The sequence below is a fragment of the Enoplosus armatus genome, chromosome 3 (genome assembly GCF_043641665.1).
Source record: "Enoplosus armatus isolate fEnoArm2 chromosome 3, fEnoArm2.hap1, whole genome shotgun sequence".
Classification (NCBI taxonomy): domain Eukaryota; kingdom Metazoa; phylum Chordata; class Actinopteri; order Centrarchiformes; family Enoplosidae; genus Enoplosus; species Enoplosus armatus.
In genome coordinates, this window is record NC_092182.1 from 26585391 (window position 1) to 26609211 (window position 23821).

General features: G+C 44.2%; 1 protein-coding gene across 1 annotated transcript in view; it reads right to left on the reverse strand.

The window, feature by feature from the left end:
* Positions 1 to 23821, reverse strand: part of LOC139283360 (dedicator of cytokinesis protein 3-like) — a 95946-nt gene that overhangs the window by 66047 nt on the left and 6078 nt on the right. The window contains exons 2-4 of the mRNA XM_070903358.1: positions 22807 to 22890; positions 17600 to 17640; positions 671 to 726 (exon numbers count right to left, since the gene is read on the reverse strand). Of these exons, the coding sequence (XP_070759459.1) occupies positions 671 to 726; positions 17600 to 17640; positions 22807 to 22890 (181 nt within the window). The remainder of the gene's footprint in view (positions 1 to 670; positions 727 to 17599; positions 17641 to 22806; positions 22891 to 23821) is intronic.

Here is a 23821-nt window from a genome sequence, read left to right on the forward strand (position 1 = left end):
TCACTAATTCCAATTAATTTACTCTCCCTGCCTTTAATTAAAACACTCTTATGCAAATCGAGACACACTCCGCAACTTGATTAATCTCAAGTTAAAAAAAAGCCAATCCTTTTCCAATCATTATGCAAATGTATTAAAATATGTACTCTTGAACTTGGAAGGGAATCAGAAACGAGGAGCTTCATACCTTATTTAGAGAGAATGGGTCTCAAAACAACTGATCCCGACAGAAAACGAGATTTAATCAAATTATCCCCTAAATGGCTTCAGCTACAAGAGGAAGAAAAAGCCTCGCAGCGCTGGGGAAATGAAGTATGCTCAACTGTGGCAGATAGACGAGAGCGACTTAAGCTTGTATTGTCTCAGACAATCAGATCAGTGTTGCAGCGACATAAAGATGCTGACATAGATACGAAAAATAGACTTACATCATGCGATGACCTTCCTCTTAAAGCAGTGCAGTTTATTCGAGCTGTTTGCAGTTATTTACACTTATATCACATTCTACTTGGTTTGATGTCGACTCCCACTTTCACCAACTTCTCTCATATTTCTCTAATTAAACAAGTATGATGTTGGAGTAAATGTAGGTGTTTATTGAAGTGTGAACATTAAGGCCCCAGAGGTTGTGGTATATATATATATATAGCTTAGAGGTCGGTAGTCTTACCCCCGGTTGGTGACGATGGCTTTCTTCAGGTGAATGTACCCGGCGGGGAAAACTCCCTGGAGAGACAGAGACAGAAAAAACAGACAATTAAAACCAGGATAAAAACCATCCTTTCTATAGATATACTAATAAAGAGACACTGCACCTTCACCCTCAGGGGACATGAACGCCCGAACAAGATTTCATGGCAATCCATCTTATATTTGTCAAGATATTTCAGTGACGACTAACCGACCGAACGACCTGTCGACCTTCACCATCCATAGAGCCATCAGGGGCTGAAAGGGTTAGCTTATTTTGTGAATATTTAATTTAATGTAGAGTACCCTCCACTACTCCCCAACCTGCAACACAGACAGACAGAACAAGCTGAATACATGTGGAGTGAAGACTACCTGCCCCGTACAGCGCTGCTACAAAACATGCACTGTGTCTCTGAGGTGCGCTGTTCAATAATTCATGTGAGGTGCTGTGAAGGTTATAATGGAAGCTGCTAGCATGCTACGCAGGCCGCTTCATTTGTTTTAATATAAACACTCAGATTGCAGATACAGCAGATATACAGAAATGCATTTTCTTGTCTTTTCTGTTGTTCAGTTTCTAAATGTACGTTCTTGGAAACCAGGGATTTAAAGTGACATTATGCAGTATGACTTTTTATATACCCTCAAACTGCATTTATCTTGATCTCCTGAACATTTGTCCGTCTTAGATGCGTCATTTCTCAATTTATAATGAAGAATCTTTGGTTTCATGTTTGTACAAACATTCTGCACAGCTTCACAGAGATGCTGGTGCTCATCAACTTGCTCAGCTATGCTACTTTCAAATGACTTTATTTTTTATTTCCCCTTTAATGTTGCAGAACAACAGATGTTTTCTCCCCAGGTCTCTGACAAGTCCATCAGTGCCTCTGCAGCATGTGTGGCCCCTGATGCGAGGACCCACTGAGACCCAGTGCAGCTTTGTGGCCGCCTTTACATCACTTTGTCTTTCGATGTGAAATGAAACGGTTTTCTCAGGAAATCATCCCACTTTATCTCTACACACTGTATTATACCTCAGATGTGGAAGTAATGAGGTATTTTGTGTTATAAAATCTTTGTACCTCAAGTGACATCTTTCCTCAAGGACCTATTTTATGGAAAATGTGTGAGTGTAGAAAAACTAAGTAGAAGTAACAAAGTGTAGCTGGTGCTGCAGCAGTACTGAGGGAAACCTGCAGGGATTTCATTCATATTCCACTACATGTTTCAGAGAGGAGAAGAAGAGCAGAGGCAGAGAGGAGGGAATCTATTTTAGGATTGGACGTCTGTGTGTTGTTTGTGTGTGTTTGTTCATGTATGAAAACATCCTTATGTACACTACTGTACGTGTGTGTGTGTTTGTGTTAGAATCCTATTTATGTGTTCCCTCAGTCGTCAGCTAGCCTGCATGCCAATATAGCCAGTATTAGCTTAGGTGCCAGCATGTGTGTGTGTGTGTGTGTGTGTGTGAAGATGTATGTCCTATCTGTGCTCTGAAAGCTCAGCCTCTGGCAGCAGTTAGAAAAGACTCCTGTGCCATCGTGCATAATAACCCTGCTGTCTTTCAGGCAACACTTCAGCTGCTCCTCCTGCCGACAGAGATGTATTCTGCGGCGCTCGTCAAAAGACCTTTTAGGGTCAAACATCCCATAATAAAACACAGGGGAGCACCTTCCTCTGTTATTCAGTGTGAATGTACTTTAGGAGGAGACGAAGAGGGCGCCGGAGAGGGAGGGAGTCGGAGAGAGACTTATAAAGACAGGAAGGAATGAGAACAATAGTGCTAAGGAGAAATAGAGTAGCTGTGGTTAGCCATGCATTTGACAGGAGGGGTTCAGGTGGCGGCCCTGCCTCCAGAGAGCTGCCTCATTTATCTGTCTGCCCAGAGCCATGAACACACTCGGTTTGGTCAGAAAAACAACCTCTTCGTACTCACAACTCTGCTCCATTGCTGCATCTATACAACTCTGTTCTGGTTCTGTACTTTTCTTTAGCTTTTGTTGACACTAGAGAAGAAACATGAATATAACTGAGCACGTTTACTCAGGTACTGTACTTAAGTTGAATTTGGGGTACTTGTACTTTACACCTGTACTTCACTGGATTTCAGAGGGAAATATTGTTCTTTTTACTGCACCACATGTTTTGCAGCTGCTTACTGGTTACTTTGCATCAGTTAATAAACAGGACTGAGAGTCTGCAGCCATGCTAGCAGCTCTTTGAGTCTGTCACTAGTTTTGCAGATATTTAGTCATAAACAAATAACCCCAAGTATTGGACATGTTGATTATTTTCCTCCACATTGGTCTAACTATGATGGCAACTTGTTGGTTACTTATTTCATGGTGTGTTATTAGGAATGAGAGAAAACATCAGACTGAAATACAATAAATAAATAAATAACTGCATGTGAAGTTGGACTCAGAATCTGGTCAAATGTGCTTTTTAGACTACATTTGGAGAACGCAGACCATCGCCACTGTGAAGACCGGACTTTTATCTTCTGTATCAAGGCTAACACACTCCACAACTATCTGTTAGCTGTCTCACCTTTTCACAGCCACCCAACTGAAGCCCCTGGATGATGCCAAGCGTGGTAGAAACTTGACAACAACTACGTCCTGTAGCACCAAACAATCGGCTGTCTATGCTGCAGTGGAAACAAACATTACCACATGATTCTGGGCCTGGCTGTCCAAAGTCTGGATCCACCAGTTTGGACACTAAACACAGTTCACGGTCACATGAACTGGAAGTCCTTGTCTGAGGATCTCGGCAGGCAAACTCAGTCTCTTCCTCTATCTTGTGGCCTTTTCTTGACTGACGGCATTTGTTGTAATAGTTTTATTTGGTTTTAGCTCATAAAATAGAACAGTGTTGCTATGATGAAACACACACACACACACACACACACACACACACACACACACACACACACACACACACACACACACACACACACACAGAGTACATCTTGTTCCTGTCTGCCTGGTTAGCTGTGACAATGGATGGTTGTTAACAGGTCAGTGCATTCAGAACACCTCAGGCTCCTCTCTGATGCAACCTGGCTCAAAGTGTGTGTGAGTGAGTGTGTGTGTGTGTGTGCGTGAGTGTGTGTGTGTGTGTGTGTGTGTGTGTGTGTGTGTGTGTGTGTGTGTGTGTGTGTGTGTGTGCGTGATGGGCAGGAGGTCATCACAGTGTTGCGTTCTTCCTAATTTAGCTGTTGGTGTTGAAGCACTGGCTCACTTAAAAGGTCACCGTGTTACAGAAAAAGAGAGAAAAGACGGAGACAAGAAGAGATAAAAATAAAGGAAGGTATAGACCGACAGCGACAGACAAAGACACGAAAGCATAAGAAAGGATACAGACGCACAAGGATGAGTGAACAGGAGAGGAACAAGGCTGCAGTAAACATGTCATCCGCCCACAAATAACACAGTCTCCCTCCGGACCAGTCAGCTGCAAACGCCGTCCGCCACCTCGCCGTGACCTGCGGTTTAAGTGCCAATCATTGTGAGATATGAAGTATCTCAACAAACAGTCAGAGAAGAAGAAGGAAACAGAAACAGAGAAATATACAGCAGAACATCAGAAACAGAAAAAGGAAGACTGCGGCCGAGAGAAGATTATAATACAGAGACGCATAATTACCGTCCTCCCTTTTCTTTCTCCTCTACAACTCCTAACAGATGTTTACGCTTTCAGAGGCACATAACCAGCCAATTGTTGGTTTCCCCCAATTGTCCAGGAGACAAATCCAAGCAAATGCAAATAATGGCTTATTATCCACCTAAATACCCGAAGCACCGCTGAGTCTGATAGGCTCTATTGTCCATATGTGTGTGTGATTGTGTGTAAATGTGCATCTGTTCATGCAAACAATATTGGCTTATTCTCACATTTACACACTAATATACTGTATCATGCAATGTCCAACGGTGTACAGGCAAAGCTTAAGGCTCTCATTTCCAGGATTTCCAGGACTCGGGCGTTCTCTGTGAATAAGACGAAGCCTGGCTGACAGCAGGTGCCTCCACCTCAATGATCTTTTAAATCTCCTGAATATAATATAAAATGGGACGTGAAAAAGGTTTAAGGTGTTGATACAGAGATCAGCGGGGACTGATGCTTTATATTCAGCTGTTTCTCCGTCTTCTTGACTCCAGATAAGGTCAATTACAGCAGAGCGCACAGACAAGTCGGCCATGTTGAAGTTAGAGGGACAAGAAGCAGGCTACAGTCCCGTCCCTGATCTTTAATGTGGGTGTTCCTTTTCACCGCCGCCGTAAATTATTCAACACCTCGCCATCGACAACACTGAGCCATCTGTCTTGATGGAGACTCCTCCTTCTGTCCAGCCTCCACCGTCTCTGCTCACAACACGGCTGAATAAAAGCACCGTCAGTGTGTTCAAATGCTTTGTTTTAATCTTCATAAAAGTCCACTGAAAGTGAAAATCAACCGCACCAAGTTAAATGAAACAATAGGTATATATACAGTATATTTATATTTTTATTTCTTCTTCTTCATCACATTTCGACCTGATGTCTTTATGGGGAGTTGCTGCTTCTCTCCTCTCCTGTCTCATTTATCCTCATCAGGGTAACAAATCTCTCAAAGAGCATGAAACCACAATAATTCATAAATTCTCCATACATATCAGATGAAACGGTTTTAATGGTTCTAATAAGAAGAGCAACTTCTTAACTGGAGGTGACCCACAGCAGGGAAACTCTGGGACGCCTCAGGCCTTTAAATACGTCGTGAATTCACAAAAAACTAAAAATCAATATGAGACAGATTCTTACAGACAAACTGTCGTCACAGTCGTCACAGATCATCATATCAGCTGATGTTTGCTTTCAGTGGAACAGAAATATTTGCCTTCGTTTCTCCACTCTCACTCTCCCACTTCTATCTTTGCTAGACTATTAAATAATTAATGGTCTTTGTAACCTCACTGCTGTTGGAACAGTGATTATTTGCGTATTATCATGACTTGAAAGATGGAATTCATCCACCACTTGTTGCCAAAGAGCTGCTGGAGGTAAAGGTATTTTAGGGCCGGATCATTCGTGCAGGTCGAGGGAGGCGGTTGTGAGTTAAATGCTTTACCGATTAATGCGAGAAAGGACATCGTGAGAGACACTAAGTGGAGTTAGAATCCAGAGGCAGCTCAGAGGTCAGGCCGGTGGGAAAACAGCACGAGACGTCGGCCACAAAGACGCTAACTGGTTATGTTCTAATGGACCTACACTGAGGTGGACCCTCGCTGATGTCCTGAAAGTGTCAAAGTGTTCTGAGAGGACACTTACGGGATGAGTGGGAGTCTTAGCTAAACATCTGGAGATTAACTGTAGAACAGACAGTCAAGTCGACCAAATCACTTCACTGAAATGTGGCTTTCACCAAGCAGCTGAGCCTCCACAAGATTATCTGTCCACAGAAAGATGGTTCCAGTTCCAGGACAGGGGCGGATCTCACGCACACGCTGCCTTAATTTGACACGGTGATTTCAGTAAACCAGCAGAGCTGAAACCACTCAAATATTCCAGATTAGTCACGAGTACGTCCACTCACGGTGTCAACGTCCGATCCTGCGTCGGACAGGTAGAACTGGGTTTAAGAACACATGGCGCTAGAAATGTCTCTACATACAGGAAGGTGGGAGTATAATCCTGAGAGAGGGAGGGAGACCTGAGCTATTCCAAACACTCAGTTCAGCTGCAGGGCATCGGCCGTGAGAGGAACACAAAGGTACAGCACAACATGAAGAGAGAGCGAGTCCTGGCTGATCCCTGCTCATAAAGACAGTGGGCGGGGACCACTTAGTCGTGGTAGAGGCCACGCCATATTAAAAAACACTTCAAATATCGCCGCATTGGGTTTAAAGCACTTATCAAAGTCAGTACGGCTCAAACACCGCGCAAAAGTTCAAAAGTCGAAGTTGAAAACATTAACAGATCGTGCTTAATGTGTTTCAGCTCATTTAGCGTCTCATCTCAACACGACCTCCGGCCTCAGTGGGTGAGACAGATCTCACAGAGGAAACGCTGTTACATGACTGAAATCTCCTCCTTTTTATGATCAACCTGTTTTCCTCGCGTGTCATAAAGGTCAGAGGTCATCGCGGCCTCCTGCTCCTTCGCCACGTCGTACGTTCTCTGGTCTCCTGCACCTGATTACTGTCTCATCACACCTGCTGATGAGCTGCTGAAAAACTGTTCCAGTCGCTTCGGTCACGAGGTGGAAGCAGAAGAAGCTGCAGCTTCTCGTTGACGTTGCTCTCTACTCTCCTGGAGGACTTCATCCTCTGACCCCCCCCCCCCCCTCCATTCTACCCCCTGCTCTCTTCTTCCTTTGCGCTCTGTTCGTCGTCCTTGTTGCGAGCTGGAAACAGGACTGTGATACGGCATCACAACGAGTCTGGTCTATAACTCCACGCAATGGTTCCCACTCGGCCGGGACGAAAAAATAACAACTTCCTTTCTTTCTTTGATTCTTCAACAATGAGCGTCTTTCTGAATAGTCTCTGACGTTTCCACGGCAACCAGATTGTTCATAAAGGCAAGAAGGCCATAAAAATAACAATGTCAGCAAATACTGCTCTCCTTTTTAGCCCCTCTCCTCCCACCTCCTTCTCTCCCTCCTCCCTCCTTCTCTCTCTCTCCCCTCTCTCTCTCAGTCTCTCTCTCTCCCTCCCTCCTCCCTCTCTCTCCCTCCCTCCTTCTCTCTCTCCCTCTCTCTCCCTCCTTCCTTCTCTCTCTCCCTCCTCCCTCCTTCTCTCTCTCTCTCTCCCTCCCTCCTTCTCTCTCTCTCCCCTCTCTCTCGCAGTCTCTCTCTCTCCCTCCCTCCTCCCTCTCTCTCCCTCCCTCCTTCTCTCTCTCCCTCCTCCCTCCTTCTCTCTCTCTCTCTCCCTCCCTCCTTCTCTCTCTCTCCCCTCTCTCTCTCAGTCTCTCTCTCTCCCTCCCTCCCTCTCCCTCCCTCCTTCTCTCTCTCCCTCTCTCTCCCTCCTTCCTTCTCTCCCTCTCTCTCCCTCCCTCCTTCTCTCTCTCTCTCCCCTCTCTCTCTCAGTCTCTCTCTCTCCCTCCCTCCTCCCTCTCTCTCCCTCCCTCCTTCTCTCTCTCCCTCTCTCTCCCTCCTTCCTTCTCTCTGTCCCTCCTCCCTCCTTCTCTCTCTCCCCCTCCCTCCCTCCTTCTCTCTCTCCCTCCTCCCTCCTTCTCTCTCTCTCTCTCCCTCCCTCCTTCTCTCTCTCTCCCCTCTCTCTCTCAGTCTCTCTCTCTCCCTCCCTCATCCCTCTCTCTCCCTCCCTCCTTCTCTCTCTCCCTCCTCCCTCCTTCTCTCTCTCTCTCCCCTCTCTCTCTCAGTCTCTCTCTCTCCCTCCCTCCTCCCTCTCTCTCCCTCCTCCTCTCTCTCCCTCTCTCTCCCTCCTTCCTTCTCTCCCTCTCTCTCCCTCCCTCCTTCTCTCTCTCTCCCCTCTCTCTCTCCCACTCCTTCTCTCTCTCTCTCCCCTCTCTCTCTCAGTCTCTCTCTCTCCCTCCCTCCTCCCTCTCTCTCCCTCCCTCCTTCTCTCTCTCCCTCCTCCCTCCTTCTCTCTCTCTCTCCCCTCTCTCTCTCAGTCTCTCTCTCTCCCTCCCTCCTCCCTCTCTCTCCCTCCTCCTCTCTCTCCCTCTCTCTCCCTCCTTCCTTCTCTCCCTCTCTCTCCCTCCCTCCTTCTCTCTCTCTCCCCTCTCTCTCTCCCACTCCTTCTCTCTCTCTCTCCCCTCTCTCTCTCAGTCTCTCTCTCTCCCTCCCTCCTCCCTCTCTCTCCCTCCCTCCTTCTCTCTCTCCCTCTCTCTCCCTCCTTCCTTCTCTCTGTCCCTCCTCCCTCCTTCTCTCTCTCTCCCTCCCTCCCTCCCTCCCTCCCTCCTTCTCTCTCTCTCTCTCTCTTCCCCCTCCCCCCCCTCCCTCCCCTCCCTCCCCTCCTCCCCCCCCCCCCCCCCCTTATATAAGTCTGTTTTCATGTCGCAGGCCGACCTGCTAAATGTCATATTGCCACTCCTGGCTGATATTTTTGGAAGACTGTTCACATCTCGTCAGACTTCGTAGTTATGTGAACCGACATGTCCAAAAGACGCTCATGCTCTGTGTAACAATGAACAGAAACATCAGTTTTGTACCTGCATCTTTCCTGCTGCTTTTCAACACATTTTGTTTACAGTTTGAGCCTTTGAGTTTTGACTGAAATGTCTCCCTAAATAACAGTCAGGATTCAACGTGTTATCCTCCATGTCCATATTGGCTCAGCTGAGTAGTTACCATGCACTGACGGTGATCGGCTTATTAGAAAACATCACTCCAAAGTGACATTTGTCATGACTCGTGTTAGCTAGCCAGCATGCTAGCTGTTAGGGATTGTCTCTGGTGTTCTTATCACCGTATCGGCCCCAGAATAAAACATTTACTTGTTCACAACATCAGAGTACCTGTTTAACACCAGCTCCCACAGAGGGAGTTGTATTATGGGTTGTTTGCACAGTCTTTTCAAGATACTCTCAAGTAAAATTCATGACGAGTGGAAACGAGTCATGAAGTCTGCTGCAGAAACAGACTGTCGACTGAATCATCTGTCAAGCAACCAAGAAACACCGCTGTGCAAGACAGTCTGAAGAATCCTCACTGGAACTAATAATTATGACTTCTTCCAAGAGCCTGACAGGAGTGAGTGAGTATGTGACATAAATGTGGGATTTACGTTATTTAATGGGATAATTGAATGGTTCACTTTTATGAGAGAAAAGGCTTGAGGACTCTCGTGTCCTCGGACAGTAACCCAACAGAACTAGTGTGAAATCGTGTCTTCTTCAGGGTCTTAAATTCAGGCCAATACGGTAGTTAAGAGAACAACCTGCTGAATGTGAGCATCATTCCAGTTTTCAGTTTCAGTTCTTATGCTCATAACTTCTTGTGTTTTGTGGTTGTTTAATTGTTGCCTTATTATTGGGTCAGATTAGGTTCTCGCTGTCTCTGCAGTAACTTGGTGTCAAAGCGTTGTTTTATACACCGCAGCGTCCTCGTGTCTTAAATGTCCACATAGATGTCAACAGTTTACAGACTTCTACTTCTTCATCATCCATTCAGTCTGAGTTTGAGTAGATCCTCGGTCCCTTTCTCAATTACAAACAGCACAAACACACACTCGGACACACACTTACTGGCGGCTCACAGACACAGCAGTCTAAACCATCATGTTTGTATTGTGCCAGGTGTAATCTCCACGCATTGTGTCCTGCAGAGAGAAGCCTTTTATGGCCGCTGTTTGTGGCAGCGCTGAGGAGCTCGACATCCCAGAGTGATAAAACCCTCCGAAAAGCAAACAGGCGGACACCAATACACGCTCAAATATATTTCCTTTCTGTCGCTCTCTTCATCTAGTTTTCCTTTCACTCATTAGCTTTCAGATGTCCAACCTGTGATACAGGAGGACAACTTTGACCCTGATGCTAAAATAGCAAATGAAGTGAAGGCAAAGACCACAACACACACACACACACACACACCTGTAGCTAGAGAGAGTGAACTAGAGACAGGGAGGACGTCCACACTGACAGAGCATGTCAGAGAGCTTTGTTTCAGTTGTATCTGACATATTTAACAAGCTGCGTTTCATCCACGCTGGGTCTGAAAAGACATCCAAGCCAAACTTTCCATTTCCCCACAGTGAACATCACTGACGACCAAAGTCCAGAAATACATCGAACACTGGAAAGTTCTGTGTGTAAATGTAGGCTTAACAGGGAAGCAGTAAATAATAAACATCACACACGAGCTGGGCCTCGTTCCCTCCATTATAAAACGTGCAAATATTTTTCTTTCTATAAAACACTGTAACTTCAGAACAATTGTAGATGAGTGCGTACTGTTCACCTGTAAAAAGGGTAAAATAACACATGCATTAGAGGCTATGGCTAATATAAAGTTACTGTTTTTGCTCATTTCAGTTGATCTTTTAGCCTCTACCTTTATGTTGATCACAGCTGGTGATTGACGGCACGTAAGCGATTATATTCAAATGAAATATACTTCATCTCACACAAACTTTAAACAAGTAAACAAAAACAAGTGCAAAACCTGTGAAAAAGTTCTCATTTTTAGGCTTCCTGCAGATAAATGGACGATATCTTATTTCAAAACTGACTGAAACTTTACTGTCTGTCTTGAAAGCCGAGAATATGAGCAGCTGAGACCATAACTCAAACATCTTGAAAACATTTAAACCATATTTGCATACTTTTTTATTGAAAATGTTCACGTGGCGTCCCTCTGTAATGTTTGTCAGCACATGCTGAGAAACCACGAAAGCTCTCAAGCTCATCGACGGAGGTTTCTGTGAATTAGATTCTGAATGATGTGACTTTATAAACGAGCAGCAGCGTTTATAAGAGCGTGCCAGACAGAGAACTGACAAAGACACCATGCAGTCTAAACATTTAAGATCATACTCAGTGTCTCAGTGTGACACATTCAGTCTAAAAACCTAAATCTTGGCCTATGTCTTAGTGCATGTGAGGCGTGCACAGTGTGAACAGCCGATGGTGACGTCACAGTTGGGTTTTTGCAGAAAGCTGATCCATGTTTAAATGGACTGATGACCGTGACTAATGCACAGCAAGCACAGTCCCACAGGTCCACACATACATGAGTGTACATGTATGTGTGTATGTGTGTTCTTTGTTTCTGAATCTCTACCCTGATTGGTCTAATCTCTGCTGGAAGGTGATTGGACAGGCAGTCGCTTCCACTGAACTGAGCTAAGCACACACACATACATGGATGTCACTGGGAAGGAAGGACTATGGTCACTTCTTACTCTGTGTGTGTGTGTGTGTGTGTGTGTGTGTGTGTGTGTGTGTGTGTGTGTTTTTACACCAGTTGGCAGACAGGTGTGTGTTCACTTTGGCAGCGTAGATCAGCAGTCACCTCACACACAAACAGGACGCCCTTCACTGGCCTGCTGTGGGAGGTGCGCACACACACACACACACACACACACACGACAGCCCTGCTGCTGCTTTTATTCTAAAGAGAAACTCATGCATTATCTTTAAAGGTCAGGCGGAGGGACACCAAACATCTCAGGAGACCTTTGCCAGCTGAACTTTACCAGTTTAGAGTGGAACTGATGAGAAATGTCAGTTAAGGCTCTTTACTTTAAAGCAGTGTTATTCAGACATAAATCATATGTCAAAAAATGGACAATATGCCACAGATTACAATGAGTCCCACACACCAGAGTGCAGTGTGCAAAATATCACAACCAAGTCCTGGTGGCTGGAGGTCATAAACCCCGCCCCCTCCATGTTAGCGGATGGGACATGGATGGGCCAAACTGAAAAATCAAAGTACGCGTCCAATACATTTTTCAGTCTGTGGTGGAGACGCGTCGTCCATCTTTATATACAGTCTGTGGTGGAGACGTGTCGGCCATCTTTATATACAGTCTGTGGTGGAGATGCGTCGACCATCTTTACATACAGTCTGTGGTGGAGACGCGTCGTCCATCTTTATATACAGTCTGTAGTGGAGACGCGTCGGCCATCTTTATATACAGTCTGTGGTGGAGATGCGTCGACCATCTTTACATACAGTCTGTGGTGGAGATGCGGCGGCCATCTTTATGTACAGTCTGCGGTGGAGAAGTGTCGGCCATCTTTATATACAGTCTGTGGTGGAGATGCGTCGACCATCTTTACATACAGTCTGTGGTGGAGACGCGTCGGCCATCTTTACATACAGTCACTGCCATGATCCTATGTTTCTGAAGCCGGTCACATTCAGGTCTTGTTGACACTGTGTCAGACGTGAGCTCCTTCTGAAGCCGTAGTTTGTGTTGAACGTTGAACTGGACAGATTCCTGTAACTCTCTCGCAGTTGGATGCTAACAACTCCTGGTTGATCCGAGCTGTGAGAAACGCTGCTCTCGCTGACTGTGAGCTGCCCTCTCTGTGGCCCTGATGGTCCTGGTAATCTGAATGCTGATGAAGCTCAGAGGGTGAAGTTCTCTATAGTGCTGCTGGATTAGAGACGAGTCAGAGCAGGAAGGCTTTTCCTGAGGGAGACATAGCGATTTGTTTCGACCAGCGAGCCTATTGTAGAGAAACCAGGTGATTAGGGTGGAACTAACAGGATTGGGCTGATGCCTCGCTGCTGGGAGAGAGAGGCCGAGGAAGAGACAGCACACACACACACACACACACACACACACACACACACACACACACACACACACACACACAAGGAAGGCAAAAATATGACTGCATACTGTAGCATGCAAGTGGGTATAATTATATGTCGGTTGTTTGCATACATGACACAATCACACACATTTACACCTGCCTCTCCTTATATACTGTACTAAACATAAACACACACACACACTTTTACATTTTGGATCATTGGTAACAAACCAGTAAAGCTCTAAACTGTGATTATCTGCTCTTCTGAGGATCTGGCACTAAAGTCTCACATCTCTCTGCTCTCAGACTCTCGTCATGACCAGCACTGGGCTGAAAGGGTTAACTGCTGTAAATGCTGTTTAGCCCAATATAGCGTTAAACCAGATCCCTGGGGTGTCTGTGTTACGAGCGTACACAGGTCACTGTGTTACACTGGCGTCCCTCAGTTTGTTTCCACTAAAGACGAAGGAACCTCTGAACTGACGAGCCTTCACATAACAAACACATTTTCCTGAACCATGCTGTTAAATCTCCTTTACACAGTTCTCATGAAGTAAGTTACTCTTGTTAAGGATGCCTCAGCTTAAAGTTCACTAAATATAATTCAGATTCTGTCACAATGAAGGTAAGAGATCATGTTGTGCGGTATGCAGCAGGTGTCTCAAACATTGCACAGCTGTTCTTAAACAGCACGTTTCTGTGGATTTTCTGTCTTAAGTTCGTTGCCTCCTGCTGCTCTGTTACTCCACTTCTTAAAGAAACAGCGTAGAATGGCAAGACTTCGTGGTCTTTGATCCATCTGTAGTTGAGTAATAATGTGACTAGAGATTTGGATCATGGTTTTGAGTCTTGAGTCTTCTTGGTTCTGTCGAGCTCTTCGGGGATTCAGTGAAGAGTGAGCTCTCTTTGTTAAACAGTGCTCTCGAGATCCTCGATATTTGATTTGCATGAGGAAACCTGAGCTTCAACTTTTTCCTTCTTATTATCCCTGCTGCGCTGCATCCCATTGCCCTTGTTGTAACCTACAGAAATGACTGGTGGTGCGCCGCCCACAGCCAAGCTGTTATGTTAGTCCGCTATAAGTCAAGGTTTTCTCTGGAGGTGCAGCCTTGGAAGCTCTCAACAAGATCTGATTTTCACTTGCAAGCTAGCTTTTTTTCACAGAGTCAACCTTAACCCTGTCTGTACCTATCTGAGATTAGAACAGCTGTTAAAAAGACTTATTCTGTTATAACATCTTACCAACTTTCACATGAAACGTTTTCACATGTCACATACATTATGCAAATTGGTACAATCTTTACAATGTTGTACAGGCGTATTTAAGGTATTTCATTTGATATAGGTAGCAGTCTGTACGTCTAAAACATCAACAATAAACCAAACTTAAGAATGCCGTCTTAAACTTTATTCAGTGGTTCTGACAGCTGGACCCGCGGCCCTTAGAAGACCACAGAGTCCAGACTGAGGAACAGTCCTACTTCCCATTTATCAGATGCTCAGCAGCATCCTGGACCTGTGCATTATGGAGATACAGTGCAGTGTGTGTTCATATTCATCAAGTAGCACCACACAGCCGGTCTGCCATAGGGGAGGGCTGCATGGATACAACCATGTTATATTATGGTAGTGATACTGTACAAATATCATGTTATAAAACATTTCTGGAGATTAAATTGAGAAACTGTTGATATGCAAAATGCCCTGAAGAGCATCACAGTTACACCAGCTAACTTAAATTGACCAATAACCACACCTTGATTGATACTTCATGGTTATAGTAAATCCAAGTCCTGGTCAGTTCACAGCCTGCTAACCCTCAAAGTCCAGAACACATGTCCGTCAACTAGCTTTCGACTAGCCGACAACTACAACTAGCTTACTTTGAGTTGCAGCAGCAGCTCGATATTTATATGGTGAAACATTTCAGGAGCTCTGATGTTTAACTTATCGGCACAATGATGCAGGTTATTTTCACAAATTATCAGAGCTGATTTTTACTTTGTTGGTCTGATTTATCAACATGCATCAAAACACATCTTTTCATCCAACTTTGAAATGTATGATAATATATATAAATATATTTTATTGATAATACACTTCTGAGCTCGTTACGCAATAACAAGGCCTTCGCTGCAGGAGATCGGAGGTCAATAGAGCGAGCTGTGAGTGAGAAGAGGCTGGGGGAGCTGCAGCCGGTATGTAAGCTGATGCTCACAGCAGTGTTCACCTCTCACTATAGTAACGGGTAATAATAGTGAGTTTCTACATGACTGACTACAAGTTACATATCAAAAGACTGCTGTATGACTCGAGCTCCATGAGAAACATTGTTGTACGTGCATTTAAAATCATCTCTAAGCCAAACCAGAGGCGTTTCTCTTTTATTTAATCAACTCTCACTCACTCTCTTTCTGCCTATTTCTAAGATGAAATACAAAACCTAAGCAGATGATCTCTCTCGTGTTAATACCTCTCCTATCTACAGCACAGAACACCCAGCAGGGGACCACAACAGCTAGAGGAAACACTGCTGTCTAGATATAGTAGAGCTAGACAACAAAGCCTCTTACAGACACACAGAGCAGGATGGAGCTAAGAAAAATAAAATAGAAGGCTGGTCTGTAGAGGGCAATGGGACAGAGCAGGACAAAACACAAAAGAGGTTCTTTTTTTAAAGACTAAAAACCCAGAAGCCTGTTAGCTCGTGATCCAGACATGGTGCTTAAAGAAGAGAGATGGATATAAAGCTGTTAGTGTGAGTCATATGCAGCACCGGGTCAGGAAGGCTGCTTCAATAAAATCTGTTAAGAGACTGTCGATTACCTAATCACACTGCATTGCGTTCATCAGACATAATACTTCTAAATCCACTGCGGCACCTGAAAGTCACACACCTACTCTGATAAGTTAACTTCTGGGTTTTGTCTTCGCTTCTAAACGGCACAAAATATTGAGGGGAAATTAAGACTTTTTTTTCATACTGTATATATGATAATAATCTTCAACCTGTGGACATTAAAATGTATAAACTTGGAATGACTGGGAGTTAATTTCCCAGTGAGATCACAATATCCTGTTAATAGACCGAACTGTGAGGCAATTTGGGCAAAAGCATCAACCCGGTGATATGTGTTAAAGCTGCGCTGGTAGCTTTAAACATGGAAAAGCAGCAGGAGGTACTGATTGAATTGAACTCCAATAACGTTTTTTTCTGAGGGTTATAATAAAAGGCCGTTTGTAATGCCTGCATATTACTCTAAAGGCGTGGGTATGCTCAAAAAGAGGTAGTTTGTGCGATGTGTCGTCGGACCACTTCAGAGGGTAAAAGTGTTTAAAGTGGTTGGTCGTGGTCACACTCAGAGATGGAGCCGGCCATCGTAGAGAGCCGTGAGAAGCGAGACGCTACAATGATTTAAATACAGTAATAAAGGCGCAGCCTTCATAGTGTAATACACAAGAAAAGTGACAAGTTCAAGTCCCGCCAACACACCTGACCATGGTTGGTATCAAGAGTTACAGAAATGGCTGGATGATGATTTCATCCTTAAAAACATCCTTAAAGACATGATGCATTGAAGGTATTTCATACCCATTATTAAAAAAAAAAGCCCTTGTTTAGTTTCAAGGATACTTGTCAAGGTTTTAGAAATTGGTATTCTTTCCTTCATTCTTGAAAAACTTTTTTCCGGGTATGTGGGTTTCATCCGCCGACAGTGGGATATCATCAGCTGGAGCTACAGGGCATGTCTGCTACAAACAAGCCTGCTTCTTTGCAGTTATCGTCATGTCACATTGTTATCATAGTTACTGTGATGTACAGATACAAACCGCTACAGGCTGTTTTGCATTGAAAGATCAGACCATGTGCTGCTGCGCTGGGTTCCATCAAACAACAGACCATGTTACTTTTGTTCCTGAGAATATCTGCTGTCAATCACACGCCATAGGTCTTCTGCTATCAGCGTTAACCAGAGCTAAAAAACATGCCGGGGATGGAAATACAAATAAGGTGTGCAACAAAATTGAACCAAAAATGTCCCGTATTATGTCACTGATTTAATTTTGTATTGCATTTGTAGTTGTTTCTGCAAATTCTGCACCACAGGCAGAATTTCATGACGCCTGCAAGCTGCCTTTGAGGATAAGAGGTGTTTTTGCCTGGTTACACTATTTGATATACACTATTTAAATATCACAATTTTACTTAGAGCTCATACTTCCCATGAATCATGCATCGTTCTGTTTTCAATCATCAGAAGTTTTATATATATATATATATATACAGTTATATACGTTTATGCTGTTTTTACAGTATAAAATTCAAGCAAAAATCTACGATCGTTATAGTTAAAATTCTGTCAGGAAATGAGAGCAAAGGTAATAGATGGAGAGAAAAGCAAAGTAGAAACAGGTCAGGCAGAAAGCAGACAGAGAGGAAAAAGTCTGCAATTTATCTACATAAGTATCTTTCACATTAAAAATGCAGTCAGAAATGCTGGCTATGTAAATAACCCATTTCTCAACATCACCTCAACAGAGAAAGACGGGGGGGAAAAAGAGAGAGATTGGAGATGTGGACAGAAAAAGAGGGAATGGAGAATTCAAAAGCAAAAGGAAGAAAGTGTTATTAGTCAAACAGTCTGAGAGGAGAGAGTCGAAGAGCAGAAGCTGTCAGTCTCTCTTACCTTGACATTTGGCTTCCTCGTTGAGAATCCTCTGTACCATCCTGAAAGAAAACACAAACATGAGTGACTAAGACAGTCGAGTCGACAGAGATTCAGTGAAGAGATAAAAAACGTTATGAGTCAGCGGGTTGAATGACTGAATATGCGAGGCGACTTTGGCTTGAACATTTCAGCATTTTCCAACAGCAAGAAAAAAAACTCCATCTAAAAAGGACCATACCAGTGAATGGAAACTGTTATATACGTCAACATATATCAGCAGTAACAGTACAAAGTGTTCAGTGTGGGGCTAAAACTTGCAAATACACTAGCATGGTCCCATCACAAGTCAACAAAGCTGGAAATGAGTCTGAAATTGTCCTTAAAATGTAAAAAAGGTCACAGGTTTATATGTTTCAAGTACAAGTACAAGCCTGAACTATAATCTACACGTATGTTGGCAGAAAAAGTAAAATGATAACATTTCATGTGAAGATGCAACATGTTTTAGCGTCACGCTGCACTGAAGAGGACAACAGTCGGCAATCCAGCAATCAATATTTATCTAGTCAGTATTCTCTCTATTGAGTGTGTGTGGATGTTTGAGTGGGACTAGTTTACAGCCTGAGGTGTGTGTGCAAACTTAAAAAACGTGGTCATTCTCAGTTCTTGAGTTGTGAAGAGCATCTTTTTTCAGGATTTCTAAGCAGAGTTATGGATGTTTCTTTGCGATGGACATCTGTGAGAACTCAAACATCATTAGCAGAAGTCTGCCACTGCTCAGCCCCCGACTGTTTGAAGTCCAGAGTCAGAACCAGAACCAGATCAGCGAGCTGGGGAAAGGTCTGGGTTCACACTACTACTACTACTACCCTGCGACCTGTAGTACATGACCCATTTGTGTGTGTGCATGTGGGCAAGTGATGATCCACTTCCTCCTCCTGCCAGAACAACAGTTCTTTCCACATGGACGAACATTCATCAGATGCCTCTGCGGAGTAGAAAGCTGTCATGAAAGTTGACTCAACTTGAAGTAAAGCCTCGACAGCTGAAATGACGTGTGTCAAGGGACTAAATATGTACGAGGGAGCACCCAGACATCCTCTCAGGCTGTGGGGACATCATTCGTCTCAATCCAAGTGGAAATAAAAATGATTGTGTCTCCGGCGCTTGGAAATGTAAGGCTTGGGTGACCACTGTCTGTCAGTGACAGAGTGCAGCAAAGGAGACATTTATTTATGTCAAAATGATGCAAATTATTCCTTTGACCTTCTTAGACTACCACAGTGTACACTGCTATACTTTACCAGTAGTACAACAGTCATTAACTGAATTTCCACAATGTCTATCTTGTGCTCCACAACATGTTTAAAGACAGTTCTGCAATGAAACTGTTTAGAAATGTCCTAAAATACATAAACATAAAATAATGGCACCAATGAAACCTGATAATCAATCATAACCTGTTCCTGATTAAACATTCAGAAAAGTGTTCCAGTGATACTGACGCTAACACCGATCAGCCAGGATGCTTCATATTAGCTTCCATCTTATCTTCTTGCAAAATCTCGAGATCCATTTCTCAACAGTTCGACATAATCTGATGGAGGCTTAATTGGTTGGTTAATTAATAACCAATCAAGATCCATTTATCACCCTCGTTAAGATGGCTGTGTTTACTCCCCAGCCTCCCATCTATATGGAAATCAGACTGGGGCTGGACCAGCAGTGTCTGGGCCTATTTGTAAGGGCTGACATGAGGATGTGTGTGTGTGTGTGTGTGTGTGTGTGTGTGTACAGCAGGTGCATGTATGTGCCTAATTTGTCTGTTGTCATACAGCTTTTCTCTGAAGAAGAGTAATCATCTCGCCTCCCGATCCAAGCGGCTCACTAAGCGGTTATTAGAATAATCATTTTGCAACGTTATCGAAAGAATCCACAATAATAATCTGTGTAAATTATCTCTGAGCGGGAGGCAGAACTCAAGGAGCCACTTTGGTCGAGCTAATGCAGGTTCAGCCTGAACTTATTATGAATACAGCATCATACAATAGATTTCAGGTTTCCATCAAGCTAAAATACGAGTCTTAATGCTGCTTCATGTCCCCGTAGAGGACACCTCAAGCTAGTTTATGAAAAAAGGAATTGCTTGTTGATGCAGTAATAGAACCCAAGAGGGCGTGCGGTAATGACATAGTAATAATAGACGTGCGAGCTGCAGCTGAGCCACCGAGCTACTCACTGTGAACACAGAGTGTTCAGTTTATACGACGCTGCCAACGCGCAGGTATTGACTGATTATTGTCAAATCAGCATCTGTGCCAACATTAATAAAACGCAGGCCAAGAAGAAAAGAAACAGAATCCTGAGGAAAGGAAGATCAGGAGCATCCACAGTTCGACCACGTTTTTCAGAGTGGATGTCAAAACACCACCTGAAGCTCCACCTGGACAAGACGGAGCTTGCGTTCCTCGGGGGGGGGGGTGGGTCTGCTCACCGAGACCAGTCCATCACCATGACAACACTGTGGTGGTGCCAACTTGGAGGGCAGGGAAGCAGGGAGTTCCTTTTGTTCAGAGGGAACCAGTCATTTCCTAACTGTTATACTTGCTCATATCTGTGTTCGGATGCTAACTTGTAGCATTAGCTTTGAAAAATAATTTGGGTGGGTTGGCTCAGCCCACCCTCTTTTACTGCCGTGTTCATTAAGACAACTCATTTGGAACGATTAGTCTGAACATCCGTGATTTTTATGTTCCTCCTTTAGAAAGAGCGGCTCTGTTTTTTGGGGTGCCATGTTGCCTCCTTTAGTTTGATCTTTAGTCCAGGAATTAAATCTGCAACACATATAATTCAAAACCGGTCTGAATTGACTGCAGACGTACGGCTCAGAGGGACAAGATGGTTTCATGTGCTATGCTAAACTAAAGATAAAGAACAACAGAGCCCTATATGTATTGAACCACACATCACAGCCTGGTTGTTTCAGGGTTATTCACCTACAGCTCGCTCCTGGACATCCACAACAGCAGCAGCTCGCTACGGAAGATTTGATTCCGCTGGAAAGCCTCTCCAAAATAATGAGAGGCTGTTCTTAGCGGTGACTACGGGCACTTCAGTAATGCTGACAGTACTAAGAGTCAAAATCTCACACTTTAAACTGCTGCTACGCCCTTAATCGAAGTCTAATGCCTGCTCAAGTGTTATGACTGCAATCTATATTTTAAGAATGGAACTTGGGGGCTGCATTCCCGCAGCCTGGCTGCCATCTCCACATCACTGTCATTATAGTCATTGAGTTTCAGTCTGGGGATAATTTGGCATTAGTGCAGGCAGAGAAGTGCTAGCCACAGTGCAAGAGGGCAGGGAGGATCTTCCTAGCACCTTCAACACTCAGTGTACTTTCTAAATAAAAGCTCTGCAGTATTTCTGCAGCAGCTGAATTGGTAATGATGACACACCCACTCACACACACTATGGATACCCACCAACTGCACAAAAACAGGGGGGGGGGGGTATTCTCTTTTCAGATAATGACAGAAGCTGGGGGAGTCTTGGACAACAGTTAGCCCTGGCTTTCTCTGAGAGTCACTGTGTGTGTTAAAGGGAAAGCTGTGATGCCAGCTTCTGCCACAAGGGCTCAGATAATAGCCCCTGTCCCTCGCTAAATTAGATGCTGATTGGATGCCATGAAGGCTTAAATATGAGGCTGGTCAATACAAGCAGACGTGGAGGGGAGGAAGAGAAGAGGATTGTAGGAGATGACAACGCAGCGGGAAGAGGAGGCCAGAAGAAGCCCCCCCCCCACTGTCTCTCTCACTCTCTCATGGGCATCTCCCTCCGCGGGTAAAGACCCAATCAGCCTCCGACACTGGATCGATGGTAGCGGACTGCTCAGCTGTGGCTAATGAAGCACATACTCACTCATTATCTGCGAGAGACAACACTTCCTGGCTTCAGACGCATCCTGGCATGAGCTGCTAATTTCCGTGAGTCAAACTAGGAATAACAATGGGAGTAACATGGGCTAATAACTTGGGCTCTCGTCCAGGCCCGCACACGGCCGTTACAAGCCGTTTGCACTCGTTATTCGAGGGAAGTACGGATGCAGCAATGAGAACGAGTATCAGTTTGTTTTTTGCTGTGTGCATTAATATGGAAGCTCTTCTATCCGGTGCCCTTCTGAAAATCTGGGGGATAACGGATTTGATTCATTACAGATTTACAACATTTTAGATGAAGCTACATGAAGTAACTCAGCAGTGTGAACTCATAGTCACTCAGTAACTGATGCAGGAACATACAAAAGGTCAATCATCTTGACGCATCGGTTACTTTTCACACATACACGATTAATGTCGTACGATAATACAGTTTACTTACTAACAGTCTGCCTTTGTTGGTACTATGCTACATGTCTTGGCACCTTACTGCCACCAACTGTCGTGTATCGTGTCACCCTACTACTAGTAGGATTCCCCTAGAAGACCATCTGATGAAGAGAGCAGCATGGGAGCAGGTACCTTATTCAGGTGATCGACTGGAATTTCTAATCCAATGTGTTTTGTGTTTGTCTTGAGGTTTATGTAAATGTGGCGCCTCTGAATAATCCAACAACATATGTTAGGCTTCAATCTTGGTTCCATGAACACACCAACACATTCTGAGCAGAGGTTTAAAGGTTCCTCGGAAGATCATTGACTACCTTCATCAGTGCCATAAGAGCAGCTCTGTGACATTAACGTTACTCACAGTCACACTGTAGTCGTTCCGATTACACGTTCTCAAGAGTTCTTAAGTTCCGCAAGTTAAAGCTTTGGTAACCTGTCTCAATGTGTTTCATTTGTACACAGCAGGAAGCAGCGATTCATAGCTCTTCTAAACCAGTTTCTTCTCCTTTTCGGCACAGTTTAAAACTGATAAAACATACATGTTCCGTCTGATAACCAGTGGTTCCTAACTGGTTTAGCCTCAAGGTCCAAGTTTTCCCTTTGACGTCACTCCACACATTCTTATTCTTATTCAGACGCAACAGTCCTCTCCAACCCTGGAGGATGTTTACAGTGATTACTGCATATGATCTCCACCTTCACTGCCTCTCTCCACTCCTGCTGCTTAAGTGATGTTCCAGTGTTGCAGTAACAATGATCAAGGACGTTACTGCTGTATCAAACATCCACCCCCACTGTATCTCAAGGAGCTATCCATCAGATAGGTAGAAGCCTTACCTTCACATTTTTCCAGAATCTGAACCGTCTCTCCCACCTCCAGAGCCAAACCCTGAGTCACTGAGCCCCGGAAGGTGCAGATCACTGTTGAGACAGAAAGAGATGAAAAGATATTAGAAACTGCGCTGAAATGTGTGGAACGGCAGCAGCTATTTATATTCATTATCAATAAATACAGATATCACTTTTTATTCCTCAAACATCTTTTAGCAAAGTTCACAAAACACATGAAGAAAGCTGCGCCCTCATCTGCTTTCATCATCTCCTCATTTCATCCACCGTCACCGTCTGCCCGTCCCGTGACAGCTGCATGACGTTAGCATCACAGCCTGGCTGGACACATCCGGCCCTTGCTGTACCAGCCAGTGTTGATGTTAATAATCCTCATGACTGCACCAGTGCACCCAGAAAACAACAGACCTCAGAGCTTATTCTAGTGTTGGAGTCACTGTCAGTCACTCCGTAGAGAACTCAAATGTAAAATATTGAAATTTTACCCAAAATAAATGCATTCCTGGTCGAAGACCAAACTTTTCTCCCTAGCTATGTCTTTCCTTGTGCATCTCCACACACTCTTAGTATGCTGCTTAATATGGTGATCTGTGAAATTGATGCTACATTCAGACCATATTGGGCGTCGGATATTGGCTGCTGTAAATATGGCATGGCGACTGGGAAAAGAGCCTAGTTGTGATGAGAAGTAGAATATGCTTCTCTTTTTATTCACAGAGAAGGACAGTGTGTCAGTGCAACAGATAAACATCATTCATGCTTGACGTTCAAAGTACAGAGAATAAAACTGTTATAGTCAGTAATAACTAACACAATCAAGTCACATGTTCAAAGGACTCAAAGGTTTAAGTAGTATGTGTAGTTTAATACAACGTGTTGTGCTGAAAGACTAGTGTGAAAAATAAGGATTAGAAAAATGAAAGATACATCATTATTAATATATGCCAAAAAATGAAATGTAAATATGTCACACGTGCAGAAATGTAGGGAGACAAGGCTGAGG